Source organism: Trichoderma virens, assembly GCF_000170995.1.
Source record: "Trichoderma virens Gv29-8 chromosome Unknown TRIVIscaffold_4, whole genome shotgun sequence".
NCBI lineage: Eukaryota > Fungi > Ascomycota > Sordariomycetes > Hypocreales > Hypocreaceae > Trichoderma > Trichoderma virens.
This window is the reverse complement of record NW_014013745.1, coordinates 1879177-1905922: the sequence shown is the minus strand read 5'-3', so window position 1 is coordinate 1905922 and position 26746 is coordinate 1879177. Positions and strand designations below refer to the sequence as shown.

At 45.2% G+C, this 26746-nt stretch overlaps 9 protein-coding genes across 9 annotated transcripts; 3 read left to right on the top strand and 6 right to left on the bottom strand.

Moving 5' to 3' along the window:
* Positions 1–2691: 2691 nt before the first annotated feature.
* TRIVIDRAFT_146040 (uncharacterized protein) lies at positions 2692–3809 on the top strand (the record flags this gene model as incomplete). Its single annotated transcript, XM_014103534.1, has 3 exons — positions 2692–3082; positions 3160–3637; positions 3698–3809. The coding sequence occupies 3 exons, from the start codon at positions 2692–2694 to the stop codon at positions 3807–3809; spliced, it is 981 nt and encodes a 326-aa protein (XP_013959009.1).
* A 1998-nt stretch (positions 3810–5807) lies between these two features.
* On the bottom strand, positions 5808–7262 carry TRIVIDRAFT_120503 (uncharacterized protein; the record flags this gene model as incomplete). The annotated part of the gene is made up of 2 exons (XM_014103533.1): positions 5808–6307; positions 7109–7262. Coding segments are annotated over 2 exons (654 nt in total), but the record flags the coding sequence as incomplete, so codon positions are not given.
* Positions 7263–7427: 165 nt separating this feature from the next.
* TRIVIDRAFT_131195 (uncharacterized protein) lies at positions 7428–7751 on the bottom strand (the record flags this gene model as incomplete). Its single annotated transcript, XM_014103532.1, has 1 exon — positions 7428–7751. A coding segment is annotated over one exon (324 nt), but the record flags the coding sequence as incomplete, so codon positions are not given.
* A 4142-nt stretch (positions 7752–11893) lies between these two features.
* Positions 11894–12831, bottom strand: TRIVIDRAFT_220244 (uncharacterized protein; the record flags this gene model as incomplete). The annotated part of the gene is made up of 2 exons (XM_014103531.1): positions 11894–12081; positions 12156–12831. The coding sequence occupies 2 exons, from the start codon at positions 12829–12831 to the stop codon at positions 11894–11896; spliced, it is 864 nt and encodes a 287-aa protein (XP_013959006.1).
* A 1150-nt stretch (positions 12832–13981) lies between these two features.
* On the top strand, positions 13982–17487 carry TRIVIDRAFT_220243 (uncharacterized protein; the record flags this gene model as incomplete). Its single annotated transcript, XM_014103530.1, has 6 exons — positions 13982–15185; positions 15362–15834; positions 15890–15922; positions 15980–16152; positions 16227–16773; positions 16846–17487. The coding sequence occupies 6 exons, from the start codon at positions 13982–13984 to the stop codon at positions 17485–17487; spliced, it is 3072 nt and encodes a 1023-aa protein (XP_013959005.1).
* A 1037-nt stretch (positions 17488–18524) lies between these two features.
* On the bottom strand, positions 18525–19109 carry TRIVIDRAFT_30165 (uncharacterized protein; the record flags this gene model as incomplete). Its single annotated transcript, XM_014103529.1, has 4 exons — positions 18525–18712; positions 18764–18861; positions 18915–18958; positions 19011–19109. Coding segments are annotated over 4 exons (429 nt in total), but the record flags the coding sequence as incomplete, so codon positions are not given.
* Positions 19110–20364: 1255 nt separating this feature from the next.
* On the bottom strand, positions 20365–21637 carry TVC11 (glycoside hydrolase family 18 protein; the record flags this gene model as incomplete). The annotated part of the gene is made up of 3 exons (XM_014103528.1): positions 20365–20989; positions 21329–21408; positions 21551–21637. The coding sequence occupies 3 exons, from the start codon at positions 21635–21637 to the stop codon at positions 20365–20367; spliced, it is 792 nt and encodes a 263-aa protein (XP_013959003.1).
* A 727-nt stretch (positions 21638–22364) lies between these two features.
* TRIVIDRAFT_199380 (uncharacterized protein) lies at positions 22365–24323 on the top strand (the record flags this gene model as incomplete). Its single annotated transcript, XM_014103527.1, has 1 exon — positions 22365–24323. The coding sequence occupies one exon, from the start codon at positions 22365–22367 to the stop codon at positions 24321–24323; it is 1959 nt and encodes a 652-aa protein (XP_013959002.1).
* Positions 24324–24517: 194 nt separating this feature from the next.
* Positions 24518–25894, bottom strand: TRIVIDRAFT_30233 (uncharacterized protein; the record flags this gene model as incomplete). Its single annotated transcript, XM_014103526.1, has 4 exons — positions 24518–24913; positions 24992–25223; positions 25285–25765; positions 25831–25894. 4 exons carry the CDS (start codon positions 25892–25894, stop codon positions 24518–24520), a joined length of 1173 nt encoding a protein of 390 aa, XP_013959001.1.
* Positions 25895–26746: the final 852 nt, after the last annotated feature.

Genomic DNA, 26746 nt, shown 5'->3' with positions numbered 1-26746 from the left:
CATGAGTTACACGTGGTGCATATAATATCGTTAATATTTCTTGGTGCTTTGAAATGAATTCTGGCTAGAATGACATTAAATACATGTACCAATTTATGGCTACTTCATGAGGGCGGCAGTTGGCGATTGAGTGAGGTTGCCACCCATGCTCTGGGCTGGCTGCAAGTTGCGTATCGAAAAGCCTGACGTTGGTCTCAAGATAGCCAGAGGCAATATCGTAACCGAATAGGTCAAAAGACATGTTATTGGATTGGAGAATGCAGTTTTATGGAGTTTGTTCCGCCATTCACCCGCCGTGATAGCAACGCTAAACATTGTCTCAGCTTCTGTTCCCATGGCGTGGCATTCAGACAATGGCTTCAACATTCATGTATTTCTTCGTTGAATTTCTGTCACCTACCTGGATCTCGTTATTAAAACACTCGTAATTAACTGCCCGATTGAAGCAGATGGAGACAATTGATCACCACATGTATTTATACTACAGCATGAGTCGATTCAACCTTTAGATAGGTACACGTATTTAATATGCTCACTCTTCCAGTTTAGATCACCGAATAATCTGATTTGACATGTGCAAGTTCTTGGACGCATGTTTACATATATTAGTTTTTTACTTTGTTGCGTTGCGTTTGAACTTTGCGTTTGGTCTTTTTTTCGCATGTATTCTGAGTTTGGTATTGAGCCTTGGTATGCGGGTTTGCCCTAAGTGCTTCTGCCAGCAGTATAACCTAAATTTCCAAGGTTTACTTTGACCAGCAGTTGCCAATTAAACTGAAATATGGTTTGATTCTGGATTTTGAACAAACGGCTAGGGCATGGCCTTTTTTTGAACCAGCCGTGACAGCATTAATGAGCCTCTCATCAGATGTACAATTTGGGGAGTGACTACCTATGCAGCACCCCACGTTCGCTATTCAGCATCCCATTCTTAAATTTAAATCAACCTGGGCAATAATGATAGCAAATATTAGAGGAATATATGGATAGTAGCAGATACTCCAGGAACTGTGTAATATCTATTTAAGTAACGGTGATAAGAGATCTTCATTATACGTTGTTACTCCATTCGGAACTCCTATTAGCCACTGGGGTGCTGAATAGCCCCTCCCTTAATTGCACCTCTTCAAATGACGGAGCTCACTTGATGCGTCTGTTAGGCTAACTCATATTATTGCAAATCTCCCAATTCCCCATCTCATTAGATGATATACCGTCACGTTTTACAATCGACTGACTAACAGGTTCCCACAACAAGACACCCTCTCTCGAATCATAACTCTGTTTTGAGATCGTCTCAAAATAAAGCCACTGATCTTGGCCCTCAAAATGTAATCTAATTAGATGAAGTGCTCATAGCAAATGCCGGAAGAGACGTTCCGTTAACTAGTCATTCCAGCTTCTGATGAGTGGATGTGGCGTTAGCAATTAAGAGCTTGGCCACTCAGCTGGCTGGCGCCAGCTCTTATGCTTGACGCATGCTCTGCTCTGCCGAGACAGCCCTCATATTAGCTTTGGTGGGGTGCCTAGCACTATTGTGTGTTCGACGCTCCCACTTTTAAAAGGCAGATTGAACCATGAAGTTTGGTAAAAAGCCGAGTGCTCTAGGAAGAGAGAAATGGGCTCGGATGAACCTTGTTGCTGGATGCTGCATGGGTGGACAAAGGTATCAAGGGCTTTTACGCGACACACGCATTTCGTCAGGGAATCCCTCCCCTTGGGAGCACTACACAGCGCTCGTGCGTATTCGAAGCCTAATTTCTATGGGCAATGATCACTTTACATTCATTTCTTGCTGCTTTTCCCTAGTCGATGTAGATGTATTCGCATCTCTGATACTGCGTGGAACTCGCTTGTGTTAGTGCTGCTATAATTGGGGTTATTGGAGGCTCTCAACCCATTTTAACTAGTTCCCGGCATCTTTCATCCGGATCTGAGCCTCTGTCACTAACAATCATGATCATCTCGTCAGACATCCATCATAGGATAGCGGCGTACGTATTGTATTCGCACTCCGAATCCCATGTCGGCCGTCTATTATTATGTTACGACGCCTACCTGGAGCCTGCTGGGTGCTAATAGTCTATAGACATGCTAGGCTGCGGACTTGGCTGCGGATCGGATCATGAAAAAAAAATGAGCCACTTGTAAAAGCGCGCGGAGTTTCAAGGGTTCTGTGCATTCTTTAGCCAATGAAGATCTTCGGCACTCAAGCGTTTGATCTCTACGAGGTGGAAATGATTTGCAATCATGTGGGGCAGAATTTTGATCCGTTCTCCTTGATTACAAAGTCCGGAATCCTTCACCCGAAATACATGTATTCAACCGCCAATGGCGGACTACCTTCATGCCTATTTCGTTGCTAGTGTACTACATGCACCTAGTCGCTTCACACGTTCAACTAACACCGTTGAGCTAAGATCCTTTGGCCTATATGTGAATCAAGGTTTCCTGAGCAACAGGTAGTATGTAGATCATACGGTCTAGGGCGACATAATCTCAATTCCATATCCTATATAGGATACGCCCGTCGAAAATGGAAGACCAATTTTGACGGCTCTCTCATTTGCGGTTCATATAAAGGGAATGAATCTGCTCTACCAAAATCTCATTTAGATACCCATTTATCATTCAGAAGTCTTTTGTTCTGTCCCTACGATCAAAACCCACTTTGCCCACTTATATTGTGCGATGGGCCAACCTCCTATTCCACCAACTCCAAGTGAGACCAATGTCAGTGGTAAAACGATCATCATCACTGGTGGTAATGCTGGCTTGGGATACGACGCCGCTAGGCAATTCCTTACGTTAGGTGCCTCTCGCGTAATTCTAGCATGTCGCTCTATTACTCGCGGACAAGAAGCCGTCTCATCTCTCCGTGCTGAGCCCACTGTCAAAATGTCCAATCCCGACGCGATGATAGAAGTGTTCGAGCTCGACCTTGATGACTACCAGTCTGGACTTCGCTTTTGCAACAAGGTGAAAGATGAAGTCAAAGAACTCGATATACTCTTGAACAATGGCGGACAGGTCGTTTTGGGGTATGAGAAAAGCAAGAGTAACCATGAGCGGAACATGCAAGGTGAGAGAGGAAGGGAGATATTGCCTGACATTCATGCGCGGCTTGGGAAGTACTGATTTTTCTTCTGCTAATTCAAGTAAACTGTTACACCCACCTTCTAATTTGTCTCGAACTGTTCCCGCTACTGCGATCTACGGCTGCGGTTAGAGGATTGCCCTCTCGCATCACATTTACAGGCTCTGCCACCCAGATAAAGCAAAATACTCTTACCAAGAAGCCTGTCCCATCTAACAGTACGATAATCGGCCACTTTGATGATGAAGCCAACTTCAGCAAATTCTTTCGTTACGCTGATACCAAAACCGTTGTCAATGCTTACGTTCGTCGCCTGGCAGCCTTGGCACCCTCTGAGGTCATCGTCAATAACCCTTGTCCTGGGCTTGTGCAAACGGGTCTGGATAAGAATTTGCCATTTTATCTAAAGCTTCCCATGGTGCTCGTCCGCAAGTCTATGGGCCGTACCGTAGAGGAAGGCGCGCGAACACTTATCTACGCAACCGTCGTTGCGGGACCTGAAACTAATGGCAAGTTTCTGCAGCATAATAAAGTCGACCCGTACGTGCACTTGGCAATATTTCTCGGACAGTAATAGCATGTGCTAACAACAATTGATAGAGGTGCTGCTTATCTCAATACTCCTGAGGGAGAGGAGTTTATTAGCAAACTCTGGAGAGAGGCTGTTCAAGATATTGCTGCTGTTGATCCCGCACTTGGATCTTATGCTTAATTGGTACATTTCATCTCGCTAGTTTTTCGACGGAAAAGGCCAGGGTGTACCTAAACAGGACTCAGCTCGCCTGTATCTACAAGTTTTATCTTTGCCGGTGAAATTTGAACTGTCGAAGAGCAAAAGCTGCTATTCATATTCATATTTATTACTTGGGTCATTTTCTCAGGGTTCCGTAAAGCTGTCAAATAGGGGGTAGAAAGGTTTAGAGACATAACTAACTTGTTGATCGTTGACTATTAACTTTTCCAGAGGATATTCCATATGGTAAATGCATTAAAAGAAGTGCACCAATTAAAACAAGGTTATTGTGAGTGGCAGAGTGGTGTGCATAGCCGCAATATGTCCAATTTACGCAGTGCTTTCCCATGATGGTGGTGCGCTATTGTTGTAGTTTATTGTCGTAATTGTTTCTCCATTGACGAAGACTTTAAAGTACTGACTGGGTCTTATCTAGGAACGGGAAACTTAAATCTCAGACGTTTCCCATTTTCCTTCTTCTTCCCAAAGTTAACCTTGATAGTGCCAGCACCTTTCCCTATTATAATCACGGGATATACCTTTCGGAAAATCACATTGGTGCTTAAACGATCTGTAAACATAAATAATATTAGTATTTGATAACTCTTATAAAATTTCAAGGGATCTTCTGCTGAACTCACCCACTAGCACGCCATTCAGAGTATAATAAACCTCATTGTTTCCCCAGTCAATCCCGCACCCAATTATATCCCCCTTTGAGAACCCTTCATCTTCTAACGTGGGTTCGCAACTATTTGAGAGATAGTCATATAGATCACCGTTGTTATAGTAACACACTAATGGAGTGTGACAGGGTTGGCTGAGGAACCTGCCGTCTATTTTGGCAAATTCTCCGCAGATGCCAATCCCGATTTCTGTTGGGCCCGAGGCATTGGCACTATTTTCAACTATTTTAGTCTCAAAATAGTAGAAACTGCGACTTTTCGTGTTTCGAGGTGGGAATGGGTGATCGGCTCGAAAACCTATGCAGGTAGATAGCTCACCTAAAAAGACAATATGTTAATCCATAAGCCCAATGTGTATCATATTAGACATTTCCCCCATGGCCCAATCAAATGATATATTTGAGAAGATATATGTATAGTGAAACTTACTTGATGCAGAGACTTTTTTACCCTTTTTTGATAAGGAATCGATGCATTCCAAGTCTTCTATTTCTCTCCAATGTCTCGGAAGCATAAGCTTTGTCGGAGCGCAGAATCTTGTCCTGCTCTTGGGCACAATAGCCATGCTGCTAAGTGGGGGTTCTTGGGATAGCTGGTGGATGAAATCACTTATCATCCATCCATCATAGTCCGCAATTGGCTGTTCAACCAGCACTTGTTTCCATTGCTGAAACTTCGGCCACCTATCGCTCCAACTATGCTCGAGCATCAGCGCTAAGATCTGGAGCTGATGCTTCAATTCCGGTGGCCCATCATCAATCATTTCCATGCAGGCCGTCAAGAATGGATTATCAGGATCCTTGGTCAGACTAGCATTCTGGAAAGCTGAAAGTTGTCCATCCTCGTGGCTAAACGGGTTGGCCCCGAGCTGCAGAAAGTCAATAGCGGCATCGTACCTGCCACAATTCACACATTGATTGAGAATGGAAAAAGTATCGTTCTGGCCTAGAAAGATTCCCCTATCCGATGTGGCCAAAACCTTGGCGGTTCCGAGATCAATGGTCATTGACACCATGAAGGCCGCGATCTTGTCGTTTAAATCCCACAACGGCGTCTGGTCTACTCGATTGTTTTCCATTTCAAGGAGTACTTCAATCTTCCGTTTACTATCTTTGCCAGCGGCGGCAAAAGTAAGGCAGCCAGCACCGAATTTGTCTTTCTCATCCAATCTTGCTCCCTTCTCAAGTAGAAATCTTGACATGTCATAAGTACCAAGAGCAAGTGCTAAATGGAGCGGTGTTTGTTGAAGACCATTTTTCTCATTAATGTCAAGCCCCTTTTGGATAAAAGCCTCAACTAGCTTCTCCATGATCAACTGTGCGCATTTGGTGATCGCGTAATGGAGAGGTGTTTGCCCTTTATTGTCTTTGCAGTTGGGAATTGCCCCCTTCTCTAACAAGGCTTGGACGTGTTCAATAGGAATATCTTCATCCTCGCTTGACAACGAAGCGTAATGCAGTGGTGTCATTCCTTCATAGTCCGCGGCGGAAACATCAGCCGAAGCCTCTAGCAGAAGGTGAGTAATGTGAGAGCTTCTCTTAGCTGCCGAAATATGCAGTGCTGTCTGGCCACTCTTGTTGACAATGTTAACACTGGCCTTATGTCTAAGAAGGGTTTTGACTGATTCTTCATTTTGCCATTTTATGGCTCGCATAAGTGCTGTAAGACCACGATTATTGTCTGCAGAGTCAATCTCGGCCCCATGAATCAACAAGACATCTAGGACTTGAGCTGAATCTGCTGCGAGTTGTAAGGGAGCTGATCCAATAAGAGTGCGGAGATTGGGGTTGGCTTTAAGTTTAAGGAGGCATAATACCACATCGACGTCGTTCAAATCGACTGCTGCATACAGAGGGGTTCTCGCCAGGTTGTCAAAGGCATTTACATCTGCCCCTAGCCCAACTAGTTTCTGAATGGTATTCACGCCCTGAGAACTTATAATGGCAATATGTAGGGGCGAGAGGCCATCAGCTGTGCGATCGTCCATACTCAGGTTTTTTGAGGCGCTGAGAAGCTCCTCTATAATCTCTGAGTGCCCATTTTGGATCGCAACATGCAAAGCATTGGATCCATCAACATTCTTGGACACGGCCATTGCCGGATACTGGGATAAGAGTAAGCGAACGGCGTTTAAATTGCCATGGTATAATGCATGGAGGATCAGCGGCTTATCAAGGTACCAGAAATCATCCAATTTGAGGCTGCTTTTAGATAGAAGTAGCTGCAAGATATCCGTATTTTGGTCGATAGTTTCGATAGACTGGTGTAGAGGAGTGATACTCTCTTGATTTGGAATGAACATTAAACTCGCACTCAAGTCGACTAGAAGACGAACGGATTCAATGAAGCCGCTTTTGACAGCTGAATGAAGTGGATTGTCGCAGTAATGAGACAATGCTGATTTTGGCTCGAATAGTAAGAGCATCTCAACAATTTCCGGATGAGCTAGCGATAGATGAAGAGCTTTGGTGATATCCCTGATTCCATATGCTTTGGGCTTATATTTTAAGAGCATGCCAACCATTTGAGTCATGCCCAGTGTGGCGGCACGGTCGAGGGGCGTGTTTTTGAACGAATCGCACACATTCAAACTTGCTCCGTTGTCCAGCAAAATCGTGACGATGTCTGTATTTGCCTCAGAAACTGCCCAGTGGAGAGGATAACACCCATTCTCATCGCAAAAGTCTGGCTTGGCATTGTGCTGAAGTAGGAGATGGACGATTTCAGCATAGCCCTTTGAGGCTGCTATTCCTAGTGGCGAGTTGCCCTGGATGCTGAAATTAGGATCCGCAATCGTTTTGAGCAAGAAGTTCGTAATTAAGAGACGCCTCTTTGATATAGATTGTATGACCAACATCTGGTTGATGGCCAACATTTTGTCACTCGCCAAGACAGCTTCCAAGTGAGAATGGAGCGTCTTCAACACGCCCAAATGGCCAGCGATTGCAGCAAGATCAATTGGTGTTCGCTTCTCGCTATCCTCAGCTAAAGCTTCCGCTCCGCTTTCAAGCAAGAACCTGACAATCTCCAAATGTCCACAGGCAGCTGCAATATGGAGGGCAGATTCGTTGCTATCATTTCGGATGTCAATTGAGCGCTCCTCAATCAACGCCCCAACTAGGGTTATGACGATGCCCAAGTCCCCAGATCGACAAGCAAAGTGTAAAGGTGTCTGCTTTTGTTTGTCGAATACGATTGGGCTAGCTTTGTGCTGGAGAAGTAGTGTGACTATTTCGGGATCCCTGATAATAGCATAATGCAGTGCTGTCTTCCCATTATTGTGGGCAAGTGTTGTGTCAGCCCCTTTTTTGCATAGTTCTCTCACGAAAGAAGTGTGGTTTAGCTGAGTTGCGATCATCAATGCTGATATTCCTTCTTTGTCTCTTCCATTTAGATCAATTTCCCTTCCCTCTGTGATATGCTCCAATATCGTTGTCTCACCGCCAGTTGCAGCAGCATGAAGGATTGTTCTATCATTGGTATCCTTCCAGTTCCAATTCAAAGGCACCTTATCAAAGAATTGGACTGTTCTAAGACTTCCGGCCTCAGCAGCTCTGCAGAGGGCAGATTCTAAGACATAATCGGGATAATGCAGAAGCATCTCTTCGGGTAGAATTTTTTCCAAATAGTCAACTCGGCCGAGGCCGGCTGCCTCCAAGATGGCATCGCTTCTTTCAGCTCCATTCGTAAGAAAAAAGTCCAGGAGGTGAGAATGGCCGTGTATGATTGCAGTGCAGAGGAGATTGTCTAAACTCGGGGAGCGGACGCTACTTGATCCATCTGTTTTTTTGTGCTCAGCAGGCTTGTCATCTTCGGTCGCTTCAGCCAGTAGAAGATGTCCCAGAATGGAGTTGAGGCCCAATTCTGTGGCCACTTCGAGAGCGCTGACGCTATTTGCCATTTCCTCTTCAGAAAAACACTTTATATGTAGTAGTTGATACCATCTCGTCCTTGCAATATCATTTTTCAGAAACGATGTAATCTCAGCCTCGAGACTGTCAAGTTGAATGTCAAGATTTTGGAGCGTCTTGTCTAATTCTTCTTCTCGATTTTGAATCTTCTGGCTAGCGCAAAGTTGAGCATGGAAATGATAGTGTATGTGCCAATGATGGACTGCATACTCAAGAAAGCCCAGCTCTACTCGTCGGTCATCGTTGGTTTGAACCTGATTACGCCAAGTCATATGTGCGAGATAAACATCTGGAGACACATTTGTCATGGCTTCATAGACATACCGGAGACAGAATTCTGCTAGATTTCCATGACTAAAAAGTGGCAGACTTTGCTCGTCAGAGTTATCAGGATTTTTTTTGTTTAGAAGTTTCCAGGTACTTGGACTGAAGATATGAACCCTGTCGGATTCAACTCGAAGAATGATGTTCAAAAGCCGAATAATGTCAGGTTCGATCAGTGCAGGTGTTTGCAGAGTAAAACTCAAGAATCCGGCAGAACCGTCACCAAGAGCAACAGCTGCGGCTAATTCTTTGATTTGTAGTGGGCGTACAGCTTTCTGTACCCAGGAGATGATGGAGCAACTCCATTTCAGCTGATCATGGGTAAGCACCCTGATTAAATAATTGAATGTCACCTCTTCGGTCTCAAGACTATCTCTTAGAAGGCCACAGGAGAGAGCTTTCATGTAAATCTCAACGCTAGCAACGTGTGTAATTGACAAATGGATATTTTGATTGCCAGTGCGGTCTTGAGCCGTCATTCTTTGCAATGGTGATTGCGCGACGAGCTTTGTTTCGCCCCTGGTTTGGATGAAGTGATCTTTGCTGATATCGAGATCTAGATTTATAAGCAATGGCGAGGTAAGATGAAGATTAAGGATTTCGGTGATATTCCTTGATATAAACAAGTAATTGACGTTGAGAGATAAAAAGAATTCTTCAAGTGTTCTCAGAAACCTCTGTGTCTCAGGTAGAGGATGGATATTATTGACAGCGATAATAATTTTCCAGTCTCGAGAACCACGTATTAGGATGCAGAGAAGATTCCAAAGAGCAACTTGTCTTGTCAAGCCATGGTGTTTGCGGTACTTGCGATATAGGGACCGAATGTGGGAAAATAGTAAAGGCCGCTGTGAGACGAGTTGGTGAACCAAGGATTGAAGAAGAGCCCTGAGGTCCAGAGTGGCCATCTCAGAAGATTCTAATAATATGTCCAGAAAGAGAGCATTGGGTGTTTTACACAACACCTTCTGGGCAATATGTTTCACCAGTATGGTCTTGCCGTGCTTTAGGAGTCCAATAACTTGGATTGAGCCATGGTTTAACTGCTGCCACTCAAACGCGTGGCGAACGTGTAATGTGAATGCTGGATCATCATTGAGCACTTGAAATAATGTACTCTGATAGAATAGGTGATTTGAGGGCGAAAGGTATTGAAGGAAATTTAGAAGGTCTAAATAGAATGTAGTTACCCCCGATGATTCAATGTCCCCTATGCGATGTGTTTATGAAAGAGTCAGTGAGCGTTAATCTGAGGTGTTTTGACCATCTATTATTCTTGTGGGTAAAAAAAAAAAGCGGTTCTTACAGGCATTTAGAATGGTGTCAGGATACAACATGGCTCCAATATCAAGCTCAATTTTTTCACGCTCTCTTGCAGTAAGGAACAAGGATGCCGGAAGGGTGAATTCCAATAAGAAATCGTTATCTGAAGCAGATTTAGGCGATGGCAATTCATCCGGAAGCTTGTGAGAAAACGTAGATCAGAATATAATCATGATAATTGGCAAAACGTGATGTGCAATGGGAGCCTTACCGCAGAGGTTATACCGGACCATTTTACGCGTCTAGGTAGGTTTATGCTTCGATAATTCAGAGCGCAGTGGAAATATGTCCAAACTTCCTTCGCTGAAGAAGCTAACCCCGATAAGAGACATGACTTTCGTCCTCTGATCTTCGCGTCAGGTGCCGCGATCATCTCAAAGAGGATCTCTCCCCAGGTTGTAAGATCTGCCTCGATGTCTGGAGTTGCAACGAATACCTGCGGGCATGTTTCAGTGGATTTTGCTTTAGATAGAGTCATTAATGGTATTTGGCTTACGGCTTTATGAGTTCTCAATGCAATATCGGAGTATTTTGGCTCCTTGTTAGCTATAACAATTGCTTGTTTAACGACAAGTCCACCGAGTCCGTATGCAAGAAAGATAATTGGTTTCCAATCGGACTGGTTTAAAATTAGCCTTGCAGAAATTGCGGCTGGGATCAGGGTTGTTTCTTGGTTTCTGGTGCGTTTATTTGCTTACAGAATCTTGTTCCTTAGCCGTGTCTAGCAGGAGGCGAGCCTCTTTCTCCAGGACATGAATGGAAGAATGCGCCTCACCAATGTAAGGCTCCTGGTGTGGCCATTCTTGGAGAGCGCTCCATGAATGGCTCCTTCTTTCTTCCTTCTTTGTTTCCAGATCGCAGTCTCCGTCAGCTCCTCCATGTTTGCAGGTCAGATCGAAGGTTAGGGATTTTCTTTTGTCGCCGCCAATAGGGCTCAGGCAAGCCGGTGAGGAGAAGCTCTCCACTCCGGAATTTTTTTCGGAAAAAAGGGTGAAATCAATGATTCTCGCGTTAGGAGCAAGATGCGGCACAAGGCTTATCCAATCTTCCGGGTCGATGAAGTGTGATGATACATCTAACCCTTCGATATGCTCTCCGCGAGGGAATCCCACAAGACAGACACTACTCCGAGTTAGCATTGCTAGTTCTTCAGGGCTTCAACAGTGTGCTCTCACTAGTAAGCGCCTTGTCGGCTTTCAGAGCTGATCCATTCAGCACCATCTATGAGGCTCATCTTGAAATGGCAATTACAGGTGTGCAGAGCGCGGATGAGAACTCCGAAACGATCGTGGTATTCCTGGCGTTTCGAGGCCTTGTGCTGACGTTGCTCTGGCTTGTTGGAAATGAGTTGTGGCACATAATAAATCACCTAGGTAGGTAGGTAGTGTGGAAGAAAACTCGGCCGACATGTCGGTGTATATAAGTACTCACATACCTACCTAGAACATATAGATGTACGAAGGTACATACCTACATAGTAAGTAGGTACATGTACCTAATATCCTGGTAGTAAATTGATACCTACCTACCCACATACATACACTGAACTGTGGTGAATGCTACCAACATGTTTGCATGCAGTTTGCCTTTGTCATGAGCTATAACAAAGCTTCAAAACTGCCAAACTGGTCCAAGTGACAGCAATGAAACAATTCTTTTTAATGTTTCCTTTGAGGTGATAAAAACCGATCACATTGCTAACGCACTGGACGTCCCCGTTTGTCAACCACGTCCGTGCAACCTTCTACCCAAACTACCTGTACCTACATGTAAGCAAGCTACCTTGGACAAAAACAATAATCCCTTTGAATACCAACATTCAGGTAGATGTTGGCCGGATGTCACTCTGCTCCACGTTCCTCCACTCGCCATCTTCCTTCTTAACCCGCTTGCTCACATCCGTCAGCTCAACACATGACGCAGCTTCGCCATAGGCTCGCACCATAGCAGCGCTCGGTATTCCTCCATTAACACCCGCAACATCATCCGCATCAAGATAATTGATGCCTGGTTCGAACACGACAGGGTGAGTAACGTGTTGCGCACCAACCAGCTTCTTGAGGCCTTGGACAACGCCGTACCGCATGTCGGCCTCGGCCTTAACCTCGATGTACGCCTTAAAGCGGAGCGGACCTGCTCGTTGCGCCGGATAAGGATACCAGTGCGCAGCTCGCGTAGCACACCCGACTCCTCTTGGGGGTTTTCCCACATGCGGATCCGCATCGCGTTCTTGTGTGAGCCCCCTCGCCTCTTGAGCAACGTTTTCTCTCCCGAAATCCGTGCTGGCGTGTTACGCACAAAGGTTTCCTGCCTCTGCCACTTGCCTTCAAGCGTTACTTTGGCACCATAGGCCCCGCCCTCAACTGTGCCGCCGAGTGACTTTGTATCTTGTATATCCTTGGTCATGCCCTGCCAAATATACTCGGTGTCGGGCCAGATGCTAACGACCTCAGGATCGTCCTGAAGAGGCTTTGCTTCATCCTCAAAGCGTATAGTAATCGTTACAACTTTAAAGCGCCGTTTATAATTAGCTCCACAGAGGACGATATGGAAGCCGATGAAGCTGTGAAGGTTTGTACCCTCGCCGTGAATGACTTTTTCCAACGATGCCATGATAGTGAAGCCGTCAGTAGCGTCATCGGTGACATTGGATCGATTGATTTCATTTCCATCATTGAGTGTGTGATAGTTTGCCTCGCTGGCCTCCAGAAACAATTGAAAGGGGGGGATATCAGGTGCGTTGTGGATGGCTGTCATGGTTACTGCTCCTGTTCCGATCGTCTTTGTTGTAGTATAGTAAATCAATCAGAGCATCGCAACCTTTGATTGGCATTGAGGTTCAGAATATCTTTGGAGAGATTCGGACATTTTATACTGATATTAACTGGTTGGCAATATGGCACCTGTCTAACAGTTTCCCAATAAATACAAGGGCGGAGTGACATAAAGGAGCATACAGGATCTAATTCTCCTACTAATGTGTACTGGCTCCAAATCCATATGTTAATTTCCCGTGTGAAACCGTGTTGGCGTTACAATACGGTAGTATGGTGGTACGGTATTACATTGATACGACAATATGGAGATATCGCCACACTAGACGTGCCTTGGTCTATCACGCCGACACATTTCCCTAATGCATACTCGGCCTTCAGGGCCGAGGGGGGGAAAACAATCAGGGACTTCATCTAACTGGTAACTTGTAAACGAAGTTTGATTACCTAGCTAGGTGCAATGATGACTGACAATTCCAAAGGATTTACATGCACTCAAGATACACTTGCCTCATAGAACATGAGCATAATTTCCCTCGTATTAATGATAAGACCAAAAAGTAAGCTTTCGTTATATACTCAAACTACTGCTGACACTGACCTCTGATGGCCCGCAGTATTCGACAAGAAAGAGTGGACAGCCGTGAGTCCTAAATACAGCCAGGCAAGCTTTGAGGTTACCAGTATAAAATCTATGAGGGATTGGCTAACTTCTGCGGAAAAAAAAAACGGAATACTGATCACCTCTGAGAAATTGCCCATTCATTAAACTACGGGTAGTTGCTGTATCGCAGTGACGTGGCAATACAACAATGGACGTTAAGACCCGGTACGGCATAACCCGGTACGGCATAGCCCCACAGCACTCTACGTGAAATTATTCATGTATCTACGGAGTATACTCCGTATACATGTACTTCTCTCTTGCAATTATTGGGGTACAGCGCCATACCGCCCCTGTTGGCCTCTCCGACGTGTTTACTTTCTTTTTATCTTAACTATCTTAATGGTCTTGACTTCATCCTGCACGAGGCAAGGGAATTTCATCTTACAATTTCACTTAGCCTGAGTGTTGCTCAAAATCCCACGATCATCCCACGATCATCCCACAAAGTCCAGGTGAAGACGAAGAGATGTTAATCAGTTTCAAAAAACGCCTGACGGCGAATACAGAGGCCGTTAAACATCAAGATAACCTCGATACTGGCCAGACGAACCCCGATACGGATCCTCTTTTTAGAATAAGCACCTCACACGAGAAACTGGCTGCAAAACTTTTTAGTTGCGTCAATGAGACTGGGCTCTGTATTTTCCAGGACTATAATGGACGCTCTGACGGTATCCTCACCTCACCTGGTTATCGTAATTCGACAATCTTCCACGAGATTCTATATCACAGGCACTCTGTGATCGACAACAAACTGGAAGGTGGAAATCATCCAATCCACACCTTTCCCACTGTTGTGCAGGAATTTTTGGAATACCTCATCATCGACCATCATGTGCTGCTCACTCAGCCCAATAGCTATGGTTACCGTCCACTCGACGAGTTACATGTCGGGGTAATACCAATGCTTTTCACGGTCCTCGAATTTGTACTATCTGACGATGTGCTTTGCAAATTGTCAGCTGAGGCCTGTCCGATGACATGGAATAAAAGTCGGGCAGCCGGTGCCTGCAACATTAATCTACCCGAACGCATAAGATCCGTTTTCGCCAAGGATTTTAGCGGCAGTGATGGAGCTGCTTTGGCGTCTGGTGGTTGTGTCCACGATACCGTGAGGGTGGATGAGTTATTAAAGTGGAACGCCCAACTTAAAGAGACGGTTGTGAAAATCTTGGACGACAAGGCTCTGAGTTCACGCCGTGGCACATCTACTATACTGAATAATATGCTGCAAAAAAGCTCCTTTAATAAGGAAACATCCATTGTTAGCTCCAAAAAATTTCAGCGACTTATTGAGCTGTGTCCCAAGGAAACTTTGGAGTCCGTCAATGACAAGGGCAACACTCCATTACACGAGGCTGTCCTCCTGTACGAAAAGGAGGATCTAGACTTCGGGCGTCTGCATGATGTGATTTGCAGTCTGGTACAGCATTGTCCGTCTTCTATCTACTCGGTTACCGAGGGAGTTAACGATACTGCGAAACAAACTGCGTATTCAATGCTTCAGGCGTTAGATCCGCAGCGGCAGTCTGCCCCTGGCCAGAAGAGTGCTGATCCTGATAAGATGGCTTCATTATACAAGACAATGACACTACTGAAGCATACATGCATTGGAGGTGACCGAGATCGAGACGAGAAATTGGTATATCTTTATGGAGGTCTCAAAAATGGTGTGTACACCTTTATTTCATTGATATTCCCTCCCCTATCCCTTGAATGCTGTTAGTCAAGTACCTGCTAGGCTCTATCGGAGTCTATGTGACGGTTGCAATCCGGCGTATTTCCCACACCACAATTACTCTTGAGGATCTCTGTATTCCAGATTAGACGCTCATTAGTCACACAGCGCGGAATATTTATCTTGATGTGACCGATGTTCGCATCATTGATAAGAACTTCATCATAAATCTCTCAGACAGAGTCAAGTTCAACTTCGACACAGCTCTTGAATATGTGAGCTTACGCCGTGACTTGACTGGAGCAGATTATATCAGTCCAGAGGCGCGGGATATAAATACGCAGGAGCGCAACCACTACCAAGGTGTGTTCAGGTTGCTGCGTACTAAATGGTCTGTGAGGAAGATTTTTCATGTCATTGTTGATGACCTCGTCCCGTTTCCGCATACGGACAAGGCTATTAAGGCTGCACTTAAACCATTCAATATTGAACGATGGGACTGGAGAAAGCTCGATATATGTGGCAAAACTATCCTTGATGCCGCTCCTGGAACGCGTGAACTGTATCTACAGAGTAGCGGAAATGAGGCGATTCTTCGGAGTTGGGCATGTAAGTATGACGGACTTCAAAAATTGAATCAGGTACGTATCTTACCTATGCTGGGAAAAAAGTCTCATCATACTGACAATAGAAAAGCTCAAATTCATTACCATTGTAATGCATGCAGACGTGAGTTATATTTGATCACCCGGATATTGCGTAATTACAGTACTAAACGGTCTATAGTTGAGAGAGACGAAGCGTGAATGTCAAAGACTCTTCAATAGATTCAAGAGAGATTTCTGTCGATGGCGGCCTGACATGAGGAACAGTATTTATCTACAGTGGGCCGCTGGACTCACAGGCCAAGATGATGGCGCTGAGGATGCAGGATCATCATTTGGTTATAATCAGTCTGAGTGTGTATTTCAACATTTCCTCCATCTCCTTTAAATCTATGGGCCCAATTACCAGAACTAACGCACTACCGCAGCCAAATAGCATGGATTCGGACTATGCAGCCATTTATAAACTTTTTGCAAGGCCCGATTAAGAGCGAAATAGAGAGAAAGATGAAACAAGACGAACAGCGTAACCAAGACGAGCAAAGTGACGAAGATGAGCACAGTGACGAAGAAAGTGACGAGGATGACCATATTGACGAAGATGAACATATTGATGAGAACAGACAGAGTGTTGAAGAAAAGAAGAGCAGCAGCCAAGACGAAAAAGAAGAAGCCGACGCAAGAATTTGGAGAGCCGAAAAGAAAATGGAGTGTCCGGCATACGTATCTATTGCACTTATTGACAATGGTGTCTATTCTGCAGCGGAAGACATTCCTATCATGGTAGGGGGTAAATCGTGGTATGGACAAAGAAACTCTAAGATCCCATTCAGAGATTATTTTACAGGACCCTCACGCCATGGTACTCAGATGGCCCAGTGCATCTACAAGGTCTGTCCCATGGCTCGGCTCTATGTGGCCCGAATGGACGATTCAATGCCAACTGAAAAGTTGACAGTGGATTCCGCCATTAAGGTGAGAGCATTTACAACTATGATGTCCCTTACTAGCATAGTCGTTGCTAGAAAAATATCTAACCCTTCTTAGGCAATCGAATGGGCGACCAACATGGGTGTTGATATTATTTCGATGAGCTGGACTTTCCATGAAAGGGGAGCGACAGCCGCTCAAACAGAGGCTTTCAAGAGAGCAATTCAAAATGCATCGAGCAAGAACATTATACTTCTTAGTTCGCTCAACGATATGGAGATGACAATGCTCGAAGAATGGTACCCTATCCGCCTTTATGAGGTCATTCGCGTGGGTTCTGCGACTAAATGGGGTGAGAAGACCGAGTCCGGCAACAATAGACGCTCAAATTACCTCTTCCCGGCCAAAGATATTTCTCTTCCAGCGCCCGACGGCAGCGGGGACGAGGCGGAGTTGATCAGTGGCAGCTCCGTTGCGACAGCATTCGCTGCTGGCCTTGCCGGCTTAATCATATACGCGGGTCGGGCGCTGTCATACCTCTCACCAGATGATCATCAGAGGCTGGCCATTGCTGACACGCGGGATAAGATAATGCGCGCCTTCAATGTGCTCAGTGGTAGGCCTCACGAGTCGTTGCCTACTGACCTCTTTGTTGGCTTGGGCGCTCATTTCCCCAAAGATCCTGAGAGAGATGCCGATGAGAATGGACGAGTTCAGGTGCTGAGTTCATTTTTGAACGGTTTCCAATTAAGGGATTGATTGACATGCACTACTCTTGATGAAAGTCGTTAGGGTTCACTACGCAGTGGGGAAATGAGGCCAGGTCTAAATAGATACACATATAATTCATGTTATCTACAGTTCGTTCAAGATCAAAATATATTTAGTAATTGCTAGTTTAATCTGTTGCCTTCTAAGGTTTTTATCAACTGATTGAGAAAAGTAGAACTTTCTCTTCTCCCTCCCCCCATTTTTTTTATCAGGTGAGAAGGAGAGTGAGAGGATGTTCTGGTATGACAGAACTTAACTCTCTCCCGGTAAGTTACATACCTGAGTTAGTTTATTACCTTGAAAGACAGAATGCATAGCCATTTCGAATAAAAAAGCGATACTTTTTGGCTGTCGGCATAGAGGGGCCGGCGTATACACGTACCTACCAATTCAATAGCCACTGCCTCTGATTAGTTAGCGCATCAAAAGTCCCGACTTTCAGCTTTTTCTGATCTAGACTAATATTTATTCTTCTCAAATATAGGCAATAGAGTGATGTGAAGAGCATTCTGTCATATTGCCATCAATTAACTGCTGCCAAAATGTCAATCCTTCTAGCAAACCTTTGAGGAATTCTCCACCCCATTTTCTTAAGACGGCTGGCGGCCTAACCTTAGACACTTACATGAAATCTATGTTATGAAAATCCTGGTCTCAAAAGAGTAATATAGTAATTTACACTGGATTACCTCAAGATCCACCAAAGAGCTCACAATTGCGTTGGGCTAAGCCCGTCTCTTCAAGGAGAGCACATAGTCCTCTTATAATTGACTAGAAGGAAGACATAAAATAGGCAGCCGAAAGATCTTGGGAATATGAGGGGGTATTTGACCTTTGGCTGATAGTATGAAAGAAGTAAATTATTTGTTGAAACTCACTACAATGGTAAACCTATGACGAGAGTGCCGATGATCGGTCTCATGATAAAATAGATTGGCTATCGAATTTGATAGAATCAAGATAAACGAATTTAGTATATACTAGTCACTTCTCATAACATAAAAATTATCATTTAGGTTACTCCTCTAAAAGTTTGCTCCACCACATTGAATTGACCGGGCATTGTGGAACCAGTAAGCTGGGAAGTCTGCCTTTCTTGGCTCCCACCACTGGCGGATATCTGCCAGGCCTGAGGGGAAGATGGTTTGAGACCGGAAGTTGCCAACATCATCCTGACAATCGCCGGGCTTGACGGTAAATGTGCAAACAACGTCTTTGATACTAAATTAGTAATGTACACGGTAGCCTTCCGTATGACACTTACTATCTGGCAACCAGATTGACCCAATGGTGTCCCAGTTAATGGCGTGGCACTCGTTAACGGTGTTGTAAGTAAGACTCTGGCTTGGGCCAGTATAATTACTTTTATGAGTTAGCAGTTGTTCAGCAGTTCAAGAACACTGAAATGAGCTTACGGGCCAGCCCAAATCCAGATAGTGTTTGGCGCACGACGAGAGAGCTATAGACTGATTAATAAGCGATCGTCTTATAAGTCTCGCCATTATTCAAACCTCAGGGATGGGTGGCTCAATTTGACCTGTAGGTGTGCAAGTGCCAATTTGAGCAAGAGCTGCAACAGAGAGCAGGACCGCGTTCTTGATACCCATAATGCTTATAGACTAAATAGTAACCGAGATAGAACGTTGAAGAATACGCTTGTGAAGATTGTAGCGAAGAGTAACCAGGTAGCGTTAATTGAAGGCAGCTGTGGCCCGACTTATATACATTTGCTAACTGACGTGAAGAATACAAGAATCAACAGGAATCTTACCATATGATCTCATGTTGGATAATGCCCTGGCATTGCTAGAAGGTATTGAGAGGTTTCTATTGGAGCAACTGACAAACTCCGGGCAGGGGATCGCAAGGCTAGTGTCAGCTACCCGCTAGCACTGCCTCGAGGCGGTGAAAACCCGTCCACAGGTACAGAATATTCGAGGTGGGAATAGCTGGCAATCAAAGGCAGGAATAGCTTAAGTATAGGTCTTACGTCAGAAGCAAGAAGCTAATAATGGAGCCGTACTTGGTGGATGAGCTGAACGAGTGGGATCTAATTGAGGTAGCAAGGATCGCTAAAGAAATACGAAGGTGCAGAATACTGGGGCATGATTTGCTGACGGAGCACTGCGGACATTCAGGCGGACTGAGCTAAATATAAGCCTAAACAAAATCCCGACAATCAAGAAGGTTTGTCTCTACTCCGTATAATACGAATATTTTCCCGAGTCCTTGTTGCAAAAGTTCTCGACAAGGCTAGGCGTGCACAATATTTGGACCACTGGGCTTAGACAAGTTTTTGTCCGCAAGAAATAGGCCGATTGGACTTATTTACAAACAGTGATGACACCAGAGCTAAACTAACTGCAGGCCTGCGGAAGTTGAAGGTTGATTCGGAACCACAACTGCCCAACTCAATTCTCTACATTACCTACATGTCATAAGACAGCTTACAGGTATATGACACCAACACATACAAACACAAATGCAAAAACATACAACAACCGGTGTTCACCAGTGTTCACCCACCTGACTGCTAATCTATCTCTTCTTAATTAGCTTGACTCTGGGTTGCGCCGATTAGATGGGAAGGTGAAACCATTAAACATGAATTGAAGTTAAGCCGTGCTTGTATGGAGTAAGATGTAAGGCCAGTCAGTATGGATGCATCTCGTGTCGATTGCACGGAGTACTTGTGTGTAGATTACTCACAACCCTGTGATCTCAATGGTATAGGAACGCTCGTAGTTAGCCAGATTGTAGCATTGGTGCCGTTCCAAGAGTGATTCCAGACCCAAATTGTCTTCGTCGTCATGGGCGGAATGCTGACAGTGGTGATAGTAGCGCCTTGACGGTAATTGTCGCGTTCTAGTTCTCAAAGCAGTTGACCGTCACCTTGGGAGGCAAGATTGTGGTCGTCTGGTCCAGTATCCATAGGTGAAAAATACAGTTGTCAGGCGGCCAGCAAGATACTTGAGCATCGACTGTTTGGCTGGAGATGTCAGGGCTGATGATAAACTTGCCGGCGCCCCCGTTTTCACCCTTGCTAGTACTGCCGTTGCCACCTTTACCGAGACCACTATTAGCATCGCAGTTTGCGTCTAGGTCAATGGCACAATCAGAGATTCTTCCAAAGTTAATCGCTTGGACCCAGTTGGGTCGCTTCTGGTAAGGATCAGTGTTCAGCCGCGACACTCCCCACTCAAGGCCATTATACCTGAGGATATTTCTGTCGTCGCTGTAATATTGCTCCACGCCTCCATTTACAAGAATATCATGAGTCTCAGATTGGAAATATAATCCATGGTATCGGCGCATCAACTTGGCGCGGCCCCCGAGGCTGTGCCGCCAGCTTCCTGCCTTGGTCATTTTGAAACACCGGCCGTACATTGGTATCCCAACGATGATTTTCTTGGTGATCATGAGGAGGGTGTCATTCACTTGTGTCTGATTGACAATAGATCTCAAGCGGTGTCTAGCAGGGCATCCGGGGCTATTGGTTCTTAAGTCATGAGTCCGTAATAGAAGCTAGCAGGAAAACAACTTTTACTGAGTCATGTAAATGATGTAGTCCAGATATTGGTGCTCTTGGCTAGCGGAAAGCCTGGCGGATCCTAGAAAGATGGCGGTGCTGCCAAACTCAAGTTGTATTTAGTAGGAAGTGCCGCTCTCGTCAACCCAAGGAATTCTACGTATCCTGCGCCGTCTTGAGAATCACCCACAAGGACACCGGAGGTGTTCGGTACACCTGAAGAACGAGCATTAGGCAGAAGCCTTTGTTGCTGACAATGGTCAAACACATCTCTGGAAAATATTCGAACGTTTTACACACCCGACGTAGATGAAAACGGGGACGCACAGTGAATACATGGCAAAAACATCCTTGACGACCCTGGCTTTGATGATCAGATCCTAAGATTCCTGCTGGGTGTTGAAGTCACTAAACCTATGAATGAGAAAGCAGGCTATATCCGACCTGTTGGCGGAGGAATTACCCGGAACTTTGCACAGATAGGGGCGACAGTAAAATACACAAGCTTTGATTTCCACGCACCTGGTAGATGGGGAGATGGCCAGGTCGGACAATCCCATCTACAAAAAAACAGGTGACGAAGTTGATTGTCTCTGCGCTGGTAGACATTCTTCACAAAGAAAAAGCCCAAAATAGTAGTGGTCAGTTATGCGCAGGTGAATATGGATGACGGGGAGAAGGCCGAACTGCTGGAAAATTCGGAACGAGGAACCATACTGTTCCCGCTTGACCCGAACAGCGAGAATAACGGAATACGTGCTTGGCGTCTCTTCACGGTGAGTGCATTTTCCCGCCATCGCAACCTTTGCCGCTTTCTTGAAACGAGAAACAAGTCCGTTACAGAAGAGAAAATGCTATATAAATAAGCCATTAGTAATATATTTTATAAGGCTAGCATATTTACTCAAATTTAAATAGTCATCCAGTTTTTGATCATCACTGCGGCTAGTTCTGTGGAATGTTGGTGCTGGGACATGTTAGCATTGACGTATTGTGCAGATGCCTCTCCTTCATTGCGTAAATCGGCTTAATCAGGCAGCGCAATAGTATCACATGTGAAATTTACCGTTTGCTAATTACCTATATATAGTTCATCCTTCCAGTGTTAGTCACCATCAACTACCTAACAAAAGGACATTGACAAGCTAAAATAACCGACCGTCAAACCCACTAAATCGTAGGATCTGACCCCTGATGGCGAGACGGTAACCCTTCATTGCCTGACCCATGAAGTAGCGCGCCGAATCCTCACCCACTAATATTGGCGCCGCCCCTCCAGGCTCCCACATCTTCACCTCATAGACCAAGAAAAACAAAAGTCAGCAAAGATTCCAGGATGGCATCTGAGACCTCCTCGGCGCCACTGGAAAGGCTGCCTTTTCATCTTTTACAAGACATCTGTTCCTGGCTGAATCCGTCGAAAGACGGAGGCCTACTCGCCTTTTCGCTGGCGAATCGACAATGCGCCTCTGCGGCCATGAAGTTTCGTCTCGGGCGCGTTCATCTTGAGATCGGCAGGTTGATGTCAGACGAAGATTTCGCGTTTATGGACAAGTTACCAGATGTAGATGCCCGCCTTAGCTTTGTTCGCAAGCTTAGGATTAGTGACAAAAGTGGGCGTGATGAGATTGATGAGGAAATCTTCTTTCCGACGCCTAGTCCACTTCTTCCACCAAGAAGATCAAACATTCTCTACGAGCCAAGCACAATACAACAACTGCCAGAAGAGGTACTACAGAAAAAGGTTAAGATTCAAGAATGCTGGGTCCGAGTAGCGAGATTCATCATCCGGCTGAGTGGTTTATCTGATCTTATATATGATTGCAATGCCCAGGTACCGATGTGCTTGCTCTCAGCACTGCGCGACAATTGCCCAGATGTCAGACTACATGTTTATACCTTCAGGCTTCGAAGTCTCTACCAGCCAAGGAACGAATGTCACGATATCTCGCTAGAGGAGTTTGCCCTCGCTACGTCACCGAATCTCTATGGACTTTACATGAGACACTGCTTTTATACTGCAGCGGGATACATCGGCTACAATGAAGAAGCCGTAATACAGATGGTACAAGGTTTAGCGCCAAGGCTATCATATGTCGGCATGGTTAGTAAACCGCAAGGCAACACGATTGAATTGGACCAAGCCTGGAAGTTACACAGGCAATCCGGTAAGCCGAAATGGAAGGGTTTCTTCATCAACAACGACCAAACATACGATAAGGTGCATAAAAAGGGGAGCTTACACACCCTGCACATTCGAGGAGCTTCAGAGATGAGCATTCGTCAGTGGTCTGGCTATACCGACTTTAGCAAGCTAACGAAACTGCATCTGGGAGATACTATGATTGAAGCAGTACAAGTCCTGGCTACTATTGGAGAGAGTGACGGGCTTTCTTCTCTTTCCTCTCTCTCCTTAGGGCCTACAGCACGTAGTAAGGAGCAAGCAATGGCTATCGACGGGTCCGTATGTCGGCTATTGCGAGCTATAAACCCGCTGAAAAGCCTCGAATTGGAAAACGAGATTGGAGATGGCGCCTGGCGAGCAGTGATTGACCGACACGGCAGCTGTCTTCGAGAGCTTCGTTTTGTCCCAGTTTGGCAGTCTTGGAATGATGTTGAGGTTCTTGTACTCTCTTATGATAAGATACGACTACTTTCAAGTGTCTGTTCACAGTTGGAGAAGCTGGAGCTGCGTGTGCCTCGAACCAATGGCGACGAAGACGAAATTGACATCTATCGGAATCTTGGGCGGCTTCCACGATTGAAACACATCTCTCTAATCCTTCAGTGCTCTATCATCAATCCTCCCGAAGCAAGGCCTGGCGAAACATTGATTGATATGGAAAATGATTTCTGGAAGTTACCCGTTAGCGTTTTCCGCGCCGCGCTCACCAATACCGCCATGGATTCGGTCCTTGCTCAATCCATCTTTGAGGCAATAGCTACAACGAGGGCGTACGTCAACGGCTATTCTCTTGTCACCCTCAAACTACAAATCCATGGCGCTGGCCACTTCGGGCACTCCGCGCAGAGCTGGGCTGACTATGAAACGACGCTCGCTCTGCAATGGATCGCGCGGAAGTGGCTTGTGAGAAGGGATTTTCGGGACGGAGGCCTAGTCGTTCAAGAAATCGAATCTATTTATCATGATCAGGATGTGCTGAAGGATGATTTCTTCGAGCGTGATGACCTAAGAGCGGTCTGGATGGATGTATGGCCAGGAAGCCCTGGTGATCGAAGGAATCAGTGGCATAGCTTCCCTCTGCCTGGATCAACAAATTGGAAAGAGTTATAAAATGTGCTGCAAGAAATCTCTAGTGATTTTCTTTGCGAGTCATCATTAAGCTAAAAGTTGCTCGTGGCACGCGTCAGTTGGCATTTGTTAAAGTTGCACGAATAGATGTGACAAAGTGTTGTATTTTTCAGCGAGCAACTATATTGAAGTTGCCCCTTGAGGCTTAATTAATTTTATGAGAACTATTTGACTGTTTATACAAGGAGCCAGTCGCCCCCTAATTGACCAATCCTGAATATCCAATGCGTCGGGGTCGACACTTCCCGTTCTTCCCACTGCCACAACTTACGAAGTATAGTGCCAGTATTCACCACATTCAAACATCTTGTTTCAAGCCAAAATTTCTCCAGGCAACTTGATATAAACTCTCTGTGCATCTCTTGATGGGATTCCAATCCTGCAATGACCATTGGCCAGAGTATGCATTTGAACAAGTTGGCGTCACTCTTTAATTCATGAATGACGCCAATAAGCCGACGCACGAGGTGGTCCTGAGTGGTTTCCTCTCCAATAAGAGCATCAAGAATGCGTCTGCCATATATCTGAGCCCCTAATTTATAGGACTCTGCTAACTTAGAAAGCTCTTGAATCTGCACTGAAGTTGAAGGTAGCCGCGGTAGTGTTGCTGCCCAGGAATAACAATCGAAGTTCTCCGTAGATCTAAGCACGTAATGCACTTTCTGAATACGTGTATCAAGGCTAACCTCGCTCTTCGGCTGCGAGGACACGAGAAAATCTCGACAAGAAGAAAAGGTCCCAAGAGCGTCTAAAATATACTCAGGGCATCCCAAGTACGAATGTTCCAGCTTTTTTTGTAGTGGCCTTTTAACAGCTTGCAAAGGGATAGACGTATTTGACAATATTTTGGGATTCGTGTATGTTGGTCCGAGGTTTTCGATCCTGATGGGAAGTAATTAGCAATAATGAATGTGGCAACACAGGCTATGCTAAGCAGACGTACACGTAAATCTGCCTAGTGATGAAGTCTCGTATGCTTATAATATATGAATTAAGATCTCCTTGTGTTGTTCCTTTTGGCTTAGTGGGTGGTTCAATCTGAGTGATTATTTTCTTGACTCCCTCCAGATGTATATTCCAGGTGCCGCTTCCTGATTCAAGGAGATCAAGAAACATTAACAAAAAGGCGCTAGTGGCCGTTGTGTCCAGTGCGCGCAACGTAGGATTATTTACAGCATCTGAAAGCCCTTGTAGCGTCTTATGTTTGAAGCGGAGAGCGATCCGGTCGGCGGCTGTTAAAGTTGTTGAAGAAATTACCATTTCACCTTGAGAAAATGAGAGCCCTGTATTTGCCATATGACGTGCTGAAAGTGCAATAATAGAAGACAATAAGAGTGGACTGTCGAATGCAGCTGCTATTACGTTTCTTAACGGATTCACGGTGCTGTCATACATAATAAAGAGCTTGCAAACGCATCTGCTATCTGAATTATAGCTTAGATATTATGTACTTTGAAGCGAATTGAGGCTCTGAGAAATTTATACATACAATAGTCTAAGTAATACCGAGTAGTCTCGTCGAGGAGGGACATAAGAGGGTCATCTAAATGCATGATGGGAGTTGGCTGAAAGTAGTGCTCTATGACGTACGCATAATGTCTGTCAGAAATAGAGATAGTGTAAAGAGAGAAACTTATGGTCCATAGAAGAAGGGAATTCAACTGCAGCTTGGGATAGCTCACCTCTGTCTCCCATATTGGTAGTCAGTATCGACCCTGAAGTCGTGGCAATTTGTACGCGTGAAACATCTTTCGTAGCCAATGCTGGCCCAAAGAGAGCCATTTCCTTGGATATAAAGGATTTATTTGCAATCATCTTTCCTGTCTTCTTGGCTCGAAATGTAGCGCCTTTCACCCATCGTAATGGTCTGGTTTGGGTACATTCTACTCCGGCCCGGGTACATTTCTTGCACGGCGGCTGGGCCATACGACATTCTACACGTCGACGGCGACATGTATAACAAGAAGTATCCATAGCCTGTAATCGTGTATTATAGAACCGCAATTGACGAACAGAATGACAAGGATGGGACAAAACACAGATGATCCGGCGTGGCCGAAGTCCGGTGCATGAGGAATGTTGCTCTTGGCACGACGCAAGGTAAGGCGACGAGGCCAAAAGTCTTACGAACTTAGTTTGTGCTTAATGGACGAAACCTTTAGCTTAGAGCCAACTTAGTCCTGGGGGATGGATGAGAAGTTTTTCTCCTTCTTGTTTTTCTTTCTTTCTCCTGTAGTGTGACCTCCACTCGACTCGTAATGTGTAACCCAGGACCCATGACAGATCACATCAGTCCCGCCTACATTCCGGGTAAGCTATGCCTACAAAGGAAAAATTTGGGAGTGGAGACATGCTCAGCCATCCTTGTTAAGTTAGTCCAGCGAGATCAGTTTGCCATCTCCAGT